This window comes from Calliphora vicina, chromosome 2 (genome assembly GCF_958450345.1).
Source record: "Calliphora vicina chromosome 2, idCalVici1.1, whole genome shotgun sequence".
NCBI classification, from domain to species: Eukaryota; Metazoa; Arthropoda; class Insecta; order Diptera; family Calliphoridae; genus Calliphora; species Calliphora vicina.
In genome coordinates, this window is record NC_088781.1 from 110,406,482 (window position 1) to 110,423,337 (window position 16,856).

At 29.6% G+C, this 16,856-nt stretch overlaps 1 protein-coding gene across 1 annotated transcript in view; it reads right to left on the minus strand.

Annotated features, from left to right (window-relative positions):
- Positions 1–5,054, minus strand: part of DIP-kappa (Dpr-interacting protein kappa) — a 176,935-nt gene extending 171,881 nt beyond the window's left edge. The window contains exons 1-2 of the mRNA XM_065500311.1: positions 5,009–5,054; positions 4,862–4,954 (exon numbers count right to left, since the gene is read on the minus strand). Of these exons, the coding sequence (XP_065356383.1) occupies positions 4,862–4,954; positions 5,009–5,054 (139 nt within the window). The remainder of the gene's footprint in view (positions 1–4,861; positions 4,955–5,008) is intronic.
- Positions 5,055–16,856: the final 11,802 nt, after the last annotated feature.

Consider the following 16,856-nt stretch of genomic DNA (forward strand, 5'->3'; position numbering starts at 1 on the left):
ATACGTTGCTGCATTTTGCTCTTTATATAAAAAAATGTTCTACATTTCTTTCGTAGCTTTATCTGGCCAAGAATCCATCATTATGTTGTTAATCGTAAGGCTTTTGTTTCTCCCTAAACAAAGCATAAAATGCTTCCCTTATGGTCCGAAAAAGAAAACTCACTGAATCATCAGTTAACTATCCTAGAACATCCACAGGGTGTTAGGCGATTTATGCCAGTAATTTCAACACACATGGTTTCAGCGGTTCAGAAGTGGTGATTTTGACACGGAAGTCAAATATGGCTTAGGCCAGCCAAAAATTTTGAAGACAAAGAATTGGAGGCATTACGCTATGAAGATGGTTGTCAAACTCAACAAGAGCATTGGGAGTTACTCAAGAAATCTCTAAACGTTTGCGAGCAGGATTCATCTAAAAATTAATTTGGTACCATATGAATTTAACCCGAGAGACCTTGAAAGACCAGTTTGCATGTCCAAAATGCAGCTTGAATGATACATAAGAAAAATCATTACTTGCTATGAAAAAAGGATCTATTACGACAACCCGAAGTTTGAGAGATATAAAAGCCTGCCAACCTAAGGTAATTCTCCGTATTTGGTGGGAGCAAAAGGGTCCTATCTAATATGAGCTTCTGAAATATGGTCAGACCATCACAGGGAAACTGATACGTTTGAAGCGAGCATTGGGTGAGGAACGCCAGATATGATACCGTAAATTCCATCATGGCAAGGTTCCTATTAAAAACTATGAAGAAAGAAGTGGTTGGGAAGTTTCGCCTCATCCGTCTAATAGTACAGACCATGCCCCGTCCGTCTACAGCAGAATACTCTCTCTGGGATACGCTTCACTTCAGACTATAGTATCCGAAATTGGCTTGATTCATTCTTGCACATAAAAGATGAGCAGTTCTTTTGGCGCGGAATCCATATGATGCCAGAAAAATGGAAAAAGGCCATAGCTAACAATGATCAATACCTTGAATAAATTTATGTTGTACAAATGTTTCAAAATAAAAGCTAAAACTTTGAAAAAATCCCGCATTTTTAAGTTATACACCCAATAATATTTGTTGAAATTACGGGCATTAGTGTAAGCTGTAACGTAAAATTCATTCTATGACGATCAGGAATAGAGTTTTCAAGGGATATTTGAAAGCATAATATCAATGACCTTAGCTTCTAACAAACGTAATTTTGATTCAAAAAAATCGTTAATTTTCCAAACCAACTCCTAATTGAATTTGTGATTTTCCTTCTTTCAGCATACTGTCATTCAATACAACCTATAACCACTGTGTCCTTTCACTCTCTCTCTCAATAAGAAAACAAAACAAAAAAGCCCCGAAAACTATTAATATTTCACCTTGTACAAATTTATTTGTTTTATTTCTTTAATTTATTTCAGTTTATTTGTAATAAGGAAATGAGCAATTAAATGTATAAAAGGCGCGTTAAAATTATAATTTTATTTTGACTACAATATGACTATGCTTTTAGTATTGTTGCTGCTGCTGCTGGCTTGTAAAAAGGTTCCGTTTTCAATGGGCATAAACCACTTTCATAAAAAGAAAAAAGAAAACCTTAAAAGGCACTGCAAACAAATTCATTTTGTACAAGTTTATTAGTCAAGTTAATGAGTTTGTTTTCAGTGAACGAAAAAAAAAAAATAAAGAAATAAATGAAAAAATGAACATAAAGTACACACTTAATTTCATTTCTTAATTATGACTTTGTTATTGCTGTTGTCGTAATTTCTTTTCATTTCCTTTGACAGTGAGACCTTTATGTTGTTTACTTTCTTTTCCTGCTCCGTCAACATCGGTCGTCCTTGTCGTCTCTTTTACTTCTACAGGCGCAAGAGACAACTGTCTTTAATGTTGCCTTTAGTGTTTGTTTAGTGTATCAGTCAAGTATGTAATGGCTTCCACTTTGTATACCTGGGTTTGTGTGTCTTGTGTGTGGGTGGTAGAGAGTGCAAATATTATGAATTTGATAAATGACTGAAATATTTAAGTATATTAAAGATGGATGAGGTAATAAAAAAAATGTCTATTAATTAGTAGTTGATTTATTTACACAGATATGAGCTTTGTGATAAAGGTAAGGGAACTCACTTTATAAGTGGGGGTATTATTTGGTGAGATTTGATAACATCAGTTATAATGATGTTTTTGGAGGGTGTCAGTTTACTTTATATAATCGTTGAATAAATAAACTGATTTTAGCTAAAGTTAATTTTGAGGTTAAATATAACAGCAAGTCTCTATTGAAAAGAGTTATTATTCAACGTAAAAATTAAACTCTTAAAAAAAGAGTTTTAAATAGACATTATAAAAAACACGTTTGAGGAGTTTTATTTTTCCTGTCCGAAAAAAAACTCATTTGAGGAGTTTTATTTTTCCCGTTAGAAAATAAAACTCATTTTATGTAAATTGAAACTAAAAGCTTGCCGCTGGACAGATCACTACAATTTGTAAAGCACCTTGCATTGCAATTGAATAAATTGTTTAATTTTCTATGTTTGATTCCTATTATTAAATTCTTGTTGTTTTATTCTTAAACAAATAAATTACTACACACATTATATCAGATAGATTCAATAAAGAAAGATACTGAAAAAGTAGAAAAGAAACGAAAAGAGTTTTATTTTATGATGGAAAAAATAAAACTCCTCAAATGAGTTTTTTTTAGGGAAAAATAAAACTCCTCAAATACGTTTTTTTTATATCGGCTATTTAAAAATATTTTTTTAAGAGTTTCTTGCGTAATTTTATTTTTATGCTAAAAAATTAATTTGCTATTGTTTGATTCCTATTATAAAATTCTTGTTGTTTTTTTTTTTCTTAAAAAAATAAATTGCTGAACACATTTTATCAGATAGATTCAATAAAAAGTAAAAATAAAACGAAAAGAGTTTTATTTTCTGACGGCAAAAATAAAACTCCTCAAATAAATTTTATTTTATGATGGAAAAAATAAAACTACTCAAATGAGTTTTTTTTTGTGACGGGAAAAATAAAACTCCTCATATAATTTTTTTTATATCGGCTATTTAAAACTCTTTTTTTTAAGAGTTTCTTGTGTAATTTTAGTTTTACGTTAAAAAATAACTGTTAACTGTCTATTGGTACAACAGTATAGGTCTCAGTTGACTCTAAAATAGAGAGTTTTTGATTTCAAATTTTCTGGATAACCGTTATTTACAGTCGCTGATTGAAACTAAAACGAAGATTTCTTACAAAAACTATTTAGAGTTGTAAAAACAATTCAGATCCATTAATACACCATAAATGCATAATGATATTTAGTCGATTTATTATTTACTATTTTGTTTTATAAAATCCAGTAATAAATTTATTTACGTTTGCTAAACTAAAACTCCTCTTTAACATTTTATTCAATTATTTAAAATTAAACACACAACTCATTTTCTATCTAAATGAATATTTAACCTGTATTTTTAATATTTTACACAAAATATGTATTACTTTACTTATTTGGCATACAAAAAAAAAGGAATAAATAAATTTTGTACATAAATATCTGAATTTATTTTACCATTCACATCCTAATAAAATCTCCATTTAAAAATATAAAATTTATATTTTAGAAAACAACATATACTATATGTGTGAGTACATTTATTTTACATTGAACACATGTGTGTTTGATGTATTTTTACCATGTTTACAAAGAAGTAAAAAATTTGAAAAAATATATAAATATTAGGGTGTTTTTCAAGGATCATAAAGTTCTCAAATGGAAAATATCAAAGGAAAACATTTTTTCTAATCATAAATAATTCTTATAATACCTTGAGATAAACATAAAGATCGCTGGATCTATTCAACCTTTTAGAAATCCAGGAGAATAAATTGGATGGAAAGCTATAATGTTTTAATACTTGGGAACTTTCATTGAAATACATCAAACTATTATGTATTTATTGAGGGATTCTAAAGAAATATTACAAAAGAATTATATTAAGTTTAGTTGGTTCATTGTAAATAGAGTTTTTCCCGGGAATTATCAGGAATTCTGCAAAATTTTCAATACCGATATCCCGGGAAATTGTGCTAGAATTCCCGGGAATTATTTTCCTTAGTTTTTTGTGATGTTATTTGAACTTGACTGTCTCTAATAAAAGCTCAAAAATAAATGCAGAAGATTCACATAACAAAAAATATTTAACACAAATACACCAATAATAAGTTCATTATTTAAATTATTCCAAAAAAAATCGTGAATGTTCAGGACTGTCACAGAATTCTATTCCGATCGAAAAATAAAAAAGTTTGTAATTGAATTTTGTAATTAACATCTTTACTGAAGTTTTGCTTTAATAAGCCATTTCAAAATTTAAAAATAAAATATTTAGTTTTTTGCAATATAACGAAGGTAGAACAAAATCTAATGGAAATTGAATACAAATAACAAATCGTGACACGTTTGTATATAACCAAAATTATAAATCGAGTCAGTTTATCTCTTTGCATTAAATTTTTATTGGATTTCTTTATTTTTACATTACATTTCACATTTTGAAACCAAGGACATTTTTTAGCTTTTTAACAAAGTCTGCGTTCTTAAAATTTAATAATTTGTTCTAGGCGGGAATTCCCGGGATTCCGGGAAACTTCGAAATTAATCCCGATTTGCCGGCAAATGATAAAGTGCGGGAAAAGATAAACTCTAATTGCAAGCCACAAATTAGATATTCACAAATATATTTTAGTCATAGCTCCCATAAATGGCTCACTTCCGAAAATCACTTTTACAAGCATATATGTCTTCAAAATTCTGGTATTCAAATATATAAGTTTAACAGAAATAAGTTGCATATATGCGTAATTCATACTCGCCACTCGGAATCTAGCCATTAATCTACTGCTCATGGAATAAGACTCCATGAAGTGTAAAACTGTAGCATTTGCTAGTGATGTTTCTATGGCTGTTTTTTTTTTGAAAACACATTATCACAATGCCTACAAACTTCAATTAGTACACTTAGCCGTTGGAGCACTGAATACCATGCTTCCCATTACCGTCATTCTAGAATCCAAGCTATAGTGAAGCATGAATATCCAAACGAGATCGACAAAGGCAGCTATTGGGAAATAAATCCTAGAAATGCAAAACGGCTATTTGACATGGTGGTAAAACCTATACTGATGTATGGAGTACTAGTATGGTGAAGGGATCACAGTAAATCTACCTACCTGATGATCACGATCACATGCGATTGGTGAGATTTCAGGAATATAGGAATTAGTACTGACAACATACCTGCTCTCAAATCCCTCTCTGATGTCTATTCGGCATCCATATTGGTACATGAATGCGGGTTGTCTCTTAACGAAATGGCCACACATTCTAACCTGGAGTTATTGTGGGTGACGGGTCACTCTGGTTTACTCGGATGAATAAGCCAAAACCGGCTCACGTCTGCAAGTCGACGAGATTGATCATTTGGTCGGTTTACTGCTCTCCTGTTGTAAATCACTCATACAGCGTAAGTCTTACATGACCTTTTTACGACCATCATAAGTCAATGTCTATTGCGAGGCTACCACGGGCTCAGCTATGAATTTTGATAACCGTGCTCTCAGGGCACTGATTAATTGGTGCGCATGTTAGGAGACTGAACACTTTTAGTACTTTTATGCACGTCCTAGCGGATCTATGAAGAGTGGATATTAGGAAGGTGGATTCGTTTATTCGTGCATCAGGTTGGTTCGGCATCGGACCTCTTTAAAACATTTGAAGGACCTCTTGAGGACGTGCACATGAGCCTTTATGGTAGCACAAAGGAACCAAGTGAGATGGTAATACTGGCTGTCTCTATAATCTAACCAAAGTCATGCTACCTAGTTTTATAATGATCGTTTCATAATTAGTCGTAGCTACAATGCGACATACTTCCGAAAATCACTTTGACTTCAAACTATTGATATCCAAATAAAACACAAATAAGTCGCATATATACGAAAGTCATGCCACCTAATTTTATGACGATCGTTTCATAATTAGTTGTAGCAGTTCTTTAAGACAAATATTTCAGATATTATCTTTCCTAATCATCAATCAAAAATCAACTGTAATTTCAATCAAAATGGTCACCGAAAAAAAGTACGAGCTTCAACAACTAATGTAGACAAATTGCATAAAAGGCGCAGTTGTCACATATGAAATGCAGTCTGCGCCCAGTTTTCCCTGAGGTTAGACTAATCATTGTACGACGGTTATACCTCCTGCACCGGATAAATCTTAAAGAGTAAAATGTGGTTAGGCGTAAACATCTGGTGGTTATATTGCTTCGTTGTTCGCGTCTAACAATACTCACTAGACCTCTACCAGAGTTATTGCGATGATACAGCGTCTGGTTGTTATACCGCTTCATTATGCTGCTTTAACACATTGACTGCCACTTCGGACATACATATATGTGTGACCCTGCACTATTCGGTTTACGCATACATATGTCCGACACGACTTTTATTCTCTCTAGCCATGTCAGACAATGGTGCTGGATTTTAAAAATTTTTTCGATGTTGTCTGGAAGTTCCTCATCAAAACTGTAATCTTCACATTCTTCATCACTTTCTGAACTTGTACTGAGTATTTTTTCTAACTCAGTATCCCATAAAAAATTCTTTTTCACCATTTCGTATGACCCTCTTATTTATAAAAAATCCGTTTCTAAGCAGTAAATATTACTGACAGTAGCCTAAATTCGAATATTGACGTTTACGAAGAGATTAAGCAAAGAAAATGCTGTGTCCCCCAGCATCTTTTTTGATGAAAGTGCCTTGGCAGTCAATGTGTTAAAGTTCTAGAATTATAGTTGAATACCACTGATATTCTAATCCTTATAACTCTCCTCAAATTTAGCAATATGCAGAAAAACCACCCTAATAAATATATATGTTCTAAATGAAATATTTAAGGGAAAATATGTATGAAAGAAAAAATAATTGTAAAAACAATTTATGAAAATATACGTGTAAAAATTTTGAACTTATGATTATTCATAATGGTAATAGAAATGTAAAAGAGAGAAGCTAACAAAAGAAAAAACTAAAACATGGAGCAAAATATTATTTAACAAAATTATGGCACACTAGGAAATACATCTGATCTTTGATAAACGGCGGAAATAATAAAATTTTACAATACAACTACCAATAACTGCAAATACAAGCTTCAGAATTTATGGTCTTATTGAAGATTTAGCTTTCACTTATATCAGTTCCTTTATCTAGAATTTCAATTTAACAAAGTTACATTTACATATGCAATTGCTAAATTTTGCTCCTTTTCACTATCTGAATTCCGACAATTAAATTTTCAATAACAGCTGTTATAAAATCCATTGATTATCGCAAAATGCTTAAAGTATTGGGTTCCTAAGAGATAGAACTTGTCAATTGTTAAAAAGAAACTCATAGCACCAGACCCAATAAGCATTAAAGCCCCGAAAATTCAAGCACTTGAACATTTTGTTAGAATTTGACTTGAGTGGAAATGTTAAAAAATTAAATATTTTTCAAACAAGAAACATATGACTTGAATTTATGTTTCCGTTTTACAGGAGAATTCTATTGAAATAAAGTTTAATACAACTGTAATTCAATTGCTTGACTATAATTCAAAGCTTGAATTACACTTGCTTTCAACTTGAATTCTAGTAAAAATGCTTTTTGGGGAAATTTTAGCATGGTGTTGCCCTGAAAATTTAAGCTTTAAAATAACTGACACAAATTTCCCTCAATTTTATTAATCTAGTCACCGGTGTACTCCGAACAACATACAAAATTTTCTGCATATATTATTATTATTTTCCCTACACACAAAAATAGAATACATTTTAAACCATGTGCTGGAGATGAAATAAAATATTTTTTGTTAGCAAAGTACTATTATTCCTACAACTACATATTTTTGTACGTACATAAATATGTTTAAATGTATATTTTTCAAACAAGTACATATGGGGTCGGGCTTGACCGACCATACTTTCTTACTTGTTTTCTTTTACAAAAATATAAAATTTTTTTTCTTTTCATAAATTAGCCACAATATGACAACCACACTCTAGAATTATTGCAATAAGAATAAAAGATGTATGGAGAAATAATTTGTATTCAATTGATAAATCTATAGTAAAATATGTATGAGAATTCTTATGCTAATCAATATAAAATTTTGTTTTATGTAAATTGATTGATTTGGAAAATAAATGAAATTTTAAGAGTTTGAAAATATTAAAACAAAAGTCTTAATATGATAGAGAATAGTTTTATAGTGGGTATGTGCTAAATATATTCCCCTATGCAGAATCTTATATACCCACCACCAATATAATACGCCCTCCTAAATATTGTTGGGTGTTTTGTATAAAAACATTTATCTGCTTAATTTTATATTTTCAATAACTAGATAATATCCTAGAGGATAATGTATTTTACAAGTGAGAATCTTATATAAGAGCTATAATTATGGATCGATTATCACATTTAAATTTAAGTGTAATAATACTTAAAATAAAAGAATTTTTGACTTTCATTGTAACAAAGTTTTCTATAAGATAAAGATAACACCAAACAAATTTGTTTTAAAATTTTAAAACAAAAGTTCAAGTGACTTCACACAGAACTAATACGCACCTACTTAATCTCACTTTTTACCTAAATACATTTCGATTCATGGCTTAAATTTTTTTCTCATACTTCCATATACCACACGTACAAGAACATTTAATTTGCATGCAAAATTGCTCAAAATGTAAATGATAAATTTTGAACTATTTGTGGTTAAAAGTTGCATGCAAACTTAATGAGTTCAAGGTAAAGAAGAAAGAGATAAATTATTTTAGCTTAGCTTATGACACTTAAGGGTTGGCTAAATTGGTATAAAAAAAAAGAAAATTAGTAATTTATGTGAAAAATAGAACAACGATGAAATTGAAACTGTTACAAATTTGGGAAAAATTATTTTGAGAATTTTACATTAACTCTCCGTTAGTTGCAATCATTTTCAATCGAGACAAGTCGCAATGTATCAAATTGATATCAATAAAATAAATGCATGTTTGAAAATAATTTCTTCACTTTTTATTTCGAAAACATAAAAACAATATTAAATTCAAAGTATTTAAAAGAATAATACAAATAAAATTGCAGTATAAATATATTTTGATCAAAAAATAGCTTAAAAGGGTGTTTAAAAAAATTTACAATAAAAAAATTGTTGCCTGTATGAACTAGATCAGTTGCGAGTAACGAAGGGTTAATACGATTCACGAATAGAATCTTGAATTGCTGCAAATCGATCAACTAATGCTTTGTAGTGGGTGCAGGTGCTCAGAGAATTATCAATAGATTCTCAAATCTCGTGATAAATTTCTCGTTTGTTTCATGTTCGTATCAGCCGATCTAAATAGCTGTACACAAAGTACAAAACCGAAATAAATATTTTTTTACAAAATTTTTGTTATTCTTTTCAGCTAAATCGGTGTTTGGAATTCCATTGAATTTTTTAGCCGCTGCACAGCCAGCGGTCCCCAAAGTAGGATACCTCGGGTATGTTATATTTTTAAAACAATTCTGTTTCTTCTTTTGGGTTCTGATTTTAAAAAACAGCAAGTAAGAGAGCTATAGTTGGCTCTCTTAGAGCTATATTTGGCTGTGCCGAATCTTTTATACCCTTCACGAAATTATACTTAAAAATATATTCTTTTAAATATATTTAATTAAACAAAATTATTTTTTTTTTTAATTGTTTCGAAATTTTTTTTTCCAAATTGTTTTTTAATTTTTTTTAAAAAGTTTTTTCCAAATTTTTTTTTAAATTTTTTTATATTTTTTCTTTTTTAGTTTTAAAAATTTTTTTTTTCGAAAAGGAATTTTTGACAAAAAATATATCTATCATTAGATATACATGATATAGTAATCCAGATATAGATCAAAAATAGCCCAAAAATCGAGGTTGTCATGGTTTTTTTTCTTATATCTCAGCCATTTGCCGATTTTGTCGATTTATATAGCAAACGACCCGGAATAATTCGCGATATATTGATGTTTTTTGGGGGCTACGGAAAGTTGATTTCAACATACAGACGAACATGGATAAATCGACTTCGCTATCTATAACGATCCAGAATATATATACTTTGTATGGTCGCAAATGAAAAACGTAGAAATTACAAACGGAATCGCAAAATTAATTTATACCCTCGCACATGAAGAATTTCCTCGTCGAGCACTATAAAAATCTTCGTCGTTTCCAGATTTATTTCCCACTATTATATATACGCTTCACCTTCGTTAGAAGGGTATATGTATATAAGTTTGTCATTCCGTTTGTAATTTCCACAATATAATTTTCCGACCCTATAAAGTATATAGATAGCTGTCTGTTGAAAACAATTTTCTGAACACCCCAGATATCTTCGAGATTAAAATCTTCAATAATTCTGTCAGAAATGCTTTCGAGAAGTCTCCTATTTAAATCACGAAAATCGGTCCACAAATTTCTGAGATATGAGAAAAAACCAGGACAAACTCGATTTTTGACCTAATCCAGATATATGGATTACTAAGTCATTAACCATTATGTGTGTGACAAAAAAAAAACACATTTAACAGGGTGACAGGGTACCCGGGTACCCACACACAGAACAACTGACGTTTCATATTATTGTGCAATATATGTGAATGCTCCATATTGTTACGAAATTGTACTTGAATTCAAATATAACGATTTTAAGGGCTGAATCAAAAGTAGCATAATGCTTTCAAATAATATTGCTGTAATAGCAAACTGTAATATATCTGTGGGCATTATTAAACAAAAGCTTTCAGTTGACCATTGATCGTAAGTTGGCAACGCTGTTTGAATTCGAATATTCAGTTAAAGAACATTGTAGAAAGTACACCACAGATGGCGTATGATCTAGAATATTCGAACTTTGACAGTTAAAGAGCAATCTAGAGTGCAGATGGCAGTGTTATAAATAGTGGCAGAGGTTGCAGTCGTTAGTGAGTTTATCAGAGATGCTTTTCGAATAAACATCAACTAAGTGCCTTAAAGTGTGTTGTGTTTTTCAAGTAAATTCGTGTACATTATAATTTGTGTCTGTATTTCTGAGAATTTATAAACGTGTATAAAAAACATTGAGTGGCTATTTAATTCTGTTGTTGTTGTACATTTTAAAGAAATAAAGAGTTGTTACAATTTTCAAACTACTAAACGGCTTTTATTAGCAATCAAAAGTATCCGGTTTATTTAAAGGAAATAAACCAGCGTTTTGAAAAGGTTAAAACGTAACAATATTATTAAATGCAAGAAAAATGCTTTAGTTTGGTTTAAAGTCAATATGGATATCTAATGATAGATATTTCATAGGCCTTTGCAACGACGTCTATAAGACGACACGTCTTATAAATTTTTTTTTAAATTTAAAAAAAATTATTTAAAATTTAAAAAATTTTAAAATAAAAATTCGAAAAAAAATTTCCAAAAAAATGAAAAAACAACTTTGGAAAAAATATTTTGTTTACCTAAAAATATTTAAAATTTGCAATTTAAAGTATAATTTGGTGAAGGGTATATAAGATTTGGCACAGCCGAATATAGCTCTATTACTTGTTTTCTATACCACTGTGCGCTGATTCCCCACCAAAACATGACCCTGTATGCTTTATTTAAGAAGCCGTCTATTGCTTTAAATTAAATTACTTATTAATAAATCAAAATAATGATGCAAATTGTTAGTATTGTGCTGTCATTTTTGTTCATATGTTTCTCTACAATTGATAGAAGTATAAGTCTCTCAATTTATTGGAGACAAATTAATTAACTACTTTGCATCAGCATATCATTGGTAACATGTTAACTCCTCTTTATTGATTGACATTCCGTTTATAATTTCCACATTTTTTTTTTTAGATAGCGCATTCAATTTAGCTCTGTTTATACGTCAGATCCCAAAAAGTGTATACATTCTGGATCCTATAGATTTCGGAATTTAGCATTTCTGTTGAAATCATTTTGTCGAAATTTCCAAATAATTTAGGGACATGAATATGTAACATATTGGGTATTGTCCGAGGAATTTGGCTATTGAAATACGGGAAAATGTTCAATATATATTGTTTAAATTTTTTTTTAATTATTGAGATATTATCTCTAGAAAAGGGTACTCAACATTCGACCCTGCCTTATATATTATTCTTAACTATTTTATTTAACCTTGAACTTACAAAATGTTTGTTGGACTTACTCAGTTCATTATAAATGTTTGATAATATAAATTTGCTATACATACTATAATAATTATAAAATGCTATAGTAAAATGCAAATTTTTTTGGTTGTAAAGCTTAATGGAGTGTTTTTATTCGTGACTGAACACAATACTTTTACTTTATTTATTTAACATTTTGCATGGTTTATTAATTTAAAATTTAAATTAAAGTTCACAATTAAGTGAAACTAGTTGTACGAGTATTTATGCACATGAGAGTAAGTCAGTATGAGTACGAACGAGTCTGCTGTTTAGATTTGTTTGTTTGTCTAGCAAATTGTATTAGTTGCAAGTTGCAACGAAACAATTAAAATTTCATGTGAGGAATTATAAATGAAGGGGAGTGAATGAATACTAGGGTGATGTAGGTTTGAGGAGATTCTACAATAAAAGTTATGAAATGAAATTTGCAGAATTAAGTTTTGAGTTGTAAGTATGTTATATGAAAAAACAAATTGTTTGAATTTCCTTTCCAAATACCTATAAACCTCTTGTTAACCACAGGGCGAGTAAAAATAAATTGTTTGATTTGCCTATACTTCAAATGTGTTCAGTTTTAACATTATCTAATCATCCTATATAAACTTTTTGATTTTTTTTGATTTGAAAACTTCTCACAAATTATATAAATGGGGTACTGTTAAACAATGAACTAATTAAAGCCTTGCTCAGTCTCATAAATAAGTTCCACCCTAACATGTGAATAATATTGATTTCTATAATCCTTTAATGTTTTGTAAGGTTGTATAGAATTTGTCATTGCCTTTGTAAAACATAAATATATGTTTTTATGGGCGATAATTATCTATTTCCTCTACTCTCCCGTTAACAAACTTTACGTTCTATACTACTGTGCTAAAAAACACATCCAAATATTATAGTAAGCATTTAATCGCTTTATACCAGAATTTCTTTTAAAAGCATTATTTTATACATCAAGGAAATAACTCAGAAAATACATGATACAAATGAGGTGGAATCAGCGACATATAAAATTTAAATTCGGAACAGGATTAAGAAGTAACATATATATTGCGGAACAGTTTAGATAAGAATGTGGCAAAATGGATATTTGTGGAGTAGACACAGTGATGTAATTGGAAATGGCTTACAATACCAGTCAAACTTTTTAAATCCTTAAATACCTTGACCGAGTCGATCGGTATACCTTAAGATGAATGTTGGACTAATATTTTTAGGCGTTACAAACATCTGCACTAACGACTAATATCGTCCCCACTGTAGTGGTGTAGAGTATAAAAACATTTAGTTTATTGTAAGAGAACTGTTGATATGTTAAACGGAATTAAATCTGGTTCTAAAACATTTATTGTGGCTCCACATGTAAAGAAAATTAACAAATGCCGCTTCTCTTTCCAGTTCTATTAGATTACGGTATGGTATAAAATAATAGAAAGTTTAAATGGTCTTTTTCGATCTCAACTCAACTAATATTTATAAACCAAAACAAGCAAGAAAGTGTGATCGGTCAAGACCGATATTTATAAGAGCCTATACCTTTAATTTTCAGTAATTTGTTTTCGTGAGTGATATTCGGAAGTGTGTCCTATATCGGATGTTAAACTAATATTTTTGGACGTTAAAAAATTCAGCACAAGCTCATAGTACGCTCCTAGGATTGTGTAAGGTATAACAAACTGTAACTAATAAGCCAAAATAATTACTTAAAATAACTGATACATTTTTGTACCTAGACTAGTGGACAAGTTACGTTTTGCCGGTCATTTGTTTAATCACTAAGCTTTATTGTCTGCCCCAAATAGTCGTATTTAAGTATTTAACTTGTGTCTTATTGTTTTACAAAACAATTTAAACAATTTATAAACCTGTTAATTGAATTACTATTATTAATGAATTGATAAATATTAAGAGCTCAATAGAAAAAATGTCAATTAAAACAGTAAACGGCATAGAGAATTATACATAGAAACGAGACACTCCGATTTGTCAAACAAAAATACAACAAATCATATGTCTGATACAAAAACAAAATACATTGACTAGCATGTATTTTGTTGTTGCCAGAGTTAGGTTTTTGACTACAGACTTAGGTTTCTGACAATTACGTCTCGTCTCTATGTTACCCTATGGTAAACGGAGCAAATATATTTCATGAATGTTTTAGTTCATTTTATCTATTCATTAAACAGGAAACAAATAAAAATTTGTCATGAAAATTAGCAAAATTTGTAAAAAGTATAGCAGATTAATTAATTATTTACAAAAACTTAAATTTGTATGAATTAAGACATCGAGGTTTTCTTTGCACTTAATACATATCAGTGGTGGCCACGTAAATAAGACAAAAATTGTTTGCTAAATTCCATGTAATTGTCAATTATTTTTTCAAATATTTCCACAAATATGTATGCATGAGGACTGTTTTAACACACAAGTGTGTTTTATTCAACTGTGTCAATTCATACATATTCACCACGAACTCATAAGATTTTTCTATAATTTTTTTTAAATAAACATATTTTCTCACATTTATATCATTATATTTTTATTATTATAAAATATTTGGACCTAATTTCGTATTTTTAGTTCCATTAGTTTCGGTCATATCATGTTATTAACAGCGGATGTTCACTGAGGTGGGTCAACGTATTTCCACATATATTTGTCCATATATGTTTTACCGATTTTTCCAAACATTTTTTAGAAACTACACAGAGAATACAGATTCGTGATAGCAACCGAATTTTAATAAAAACATAGAAAAATAATATACACTGACTTCTTTTGCAGACTCGGTGGGTGCAAACATTACTGGGTAGAAACAATTCTTGTTTAACAATTTTCGATAACTAGTAGTTATAAAAGTTTTTTTTTTCCTACAAAATGAAAACGGGAGGTTGCTTATGAGTTATCGAAAGTTTAAAATATATCCATTTTCTCTCAAAAATATTTATTTTATATTTTATTAATTTTCATCTAAAAATAATTAAGTAGTTTTCATAATATTAAATTCTTTAAAAACTACATTTCATTACCTTTACACTGATATATAAAACATTATATCTAATTCTTTATTATACTTTAAAATATTGCATGCAAATCTCACACCCAGTGTTGCCAGGAGCTGGCGAAAAAAGAAGCTATATTGGCTTCAAAAAAAGGCCAGAAAAAGCTAAACCGCTTTAGAAAAAAGCCAAAAAAAAGCTAAAATATTATAAATTAAGAATTTTTGTTTATATTTATTTTTAAATAAAAAATTAGAAAATATGTTCATAAAATTCATCTGCTTTACTTAAAGGAAGTACTAAAAAGTTAAATACTAGATTAACCATGTCAGAAAATGGACATTGTTGGTTCTATATTTGTCCATTTGTAGTTTAATATATTCTGCCCCTGAGCCTTAAGCTTCGTAATTTTATTAGCACTTTAATTTTTCACTATCAATATGACATAATATATTTTTTTTTGGTTTTACTACTTTATTATCAACGGGAAAAAAATTGATTTTGCGTAGAGTTTTCATATGGTAATCTTTGTCGCAATTGCTCAATTAGTTTAATTTGTCGTATTATTTTTGTCATAATCTTCACTAATTAAAACGTTCTTTATTTTATCTCTCATTCATCAAACTAGTATGAAAAATGTGTCAAAAACATTAAACAATTTTCAATTGGCGACGATAATGGATCAAATTCCTTGAATTTTAAATCAGAAAACAGCAAATGATTTATTTACTTTTTGTACTTTGTGCAATACTGGTTTTAAAAAAAGATGGTACGCCAAATTATAATCAGTGTATTAATTACTTAAAAGTTTGGCTTTTTAGAATTGCTGGTTTGACGAAATTAAAACAAAATGGGTTTTAACTCGAAGCATAGATCCACATGACGTTTAACGGCTATTGATCGCCATCGAGTATCACAAGCCTTCAAGAGTTTGTGGGGCTCTTGTCCATTATATAATGATGAATATAATGTGTAATAACAATTTTGTCTTGAAAGAGAATTTGCTAGACATTTAAGCTTTCAGATATAAAATACTCTATTTCATTTTGAACCACTTGATATTGGCAATTGTTATTTGTTCTTTTAATACTGCACAATTCTTGAGTATGTTGAAAAGCTAAATGAAAATCAGTAATGAATTAAAATGAAAATGGTTCACAAATATAAATTTAGCCTTTTTATTTACTCTTTAGTCTCGAAATTTTTAGCCTTTTTTAATTTCAAAAAAGGCTATTTTGAAATTAAGAAAAGGCTAGAAAAAAGCCACGAAGCTAAAACCAAAATTTCGAGGCTAAAGAGTAAATAAAAAAGCTAAATTTAGCCTCAAAAAGGCTAAACTGGCAACACTGCTCACACCTTATAAAAAAATCTCTATATGTTATTCAAGTCAAAGACTGCTTACTATGCGCTTCTCATTTTTTCATGTACCAAATGTACATTGGTTTATTGTTGTTTTTTTTCACTTGCACTTACACAATGCTCGTGATTTTTTGTTGCTTCTAGCATTTGCGAATGTTTAAGTGAGCTTAAGTAAACTTTTATTGACCAAACATTCAACTAA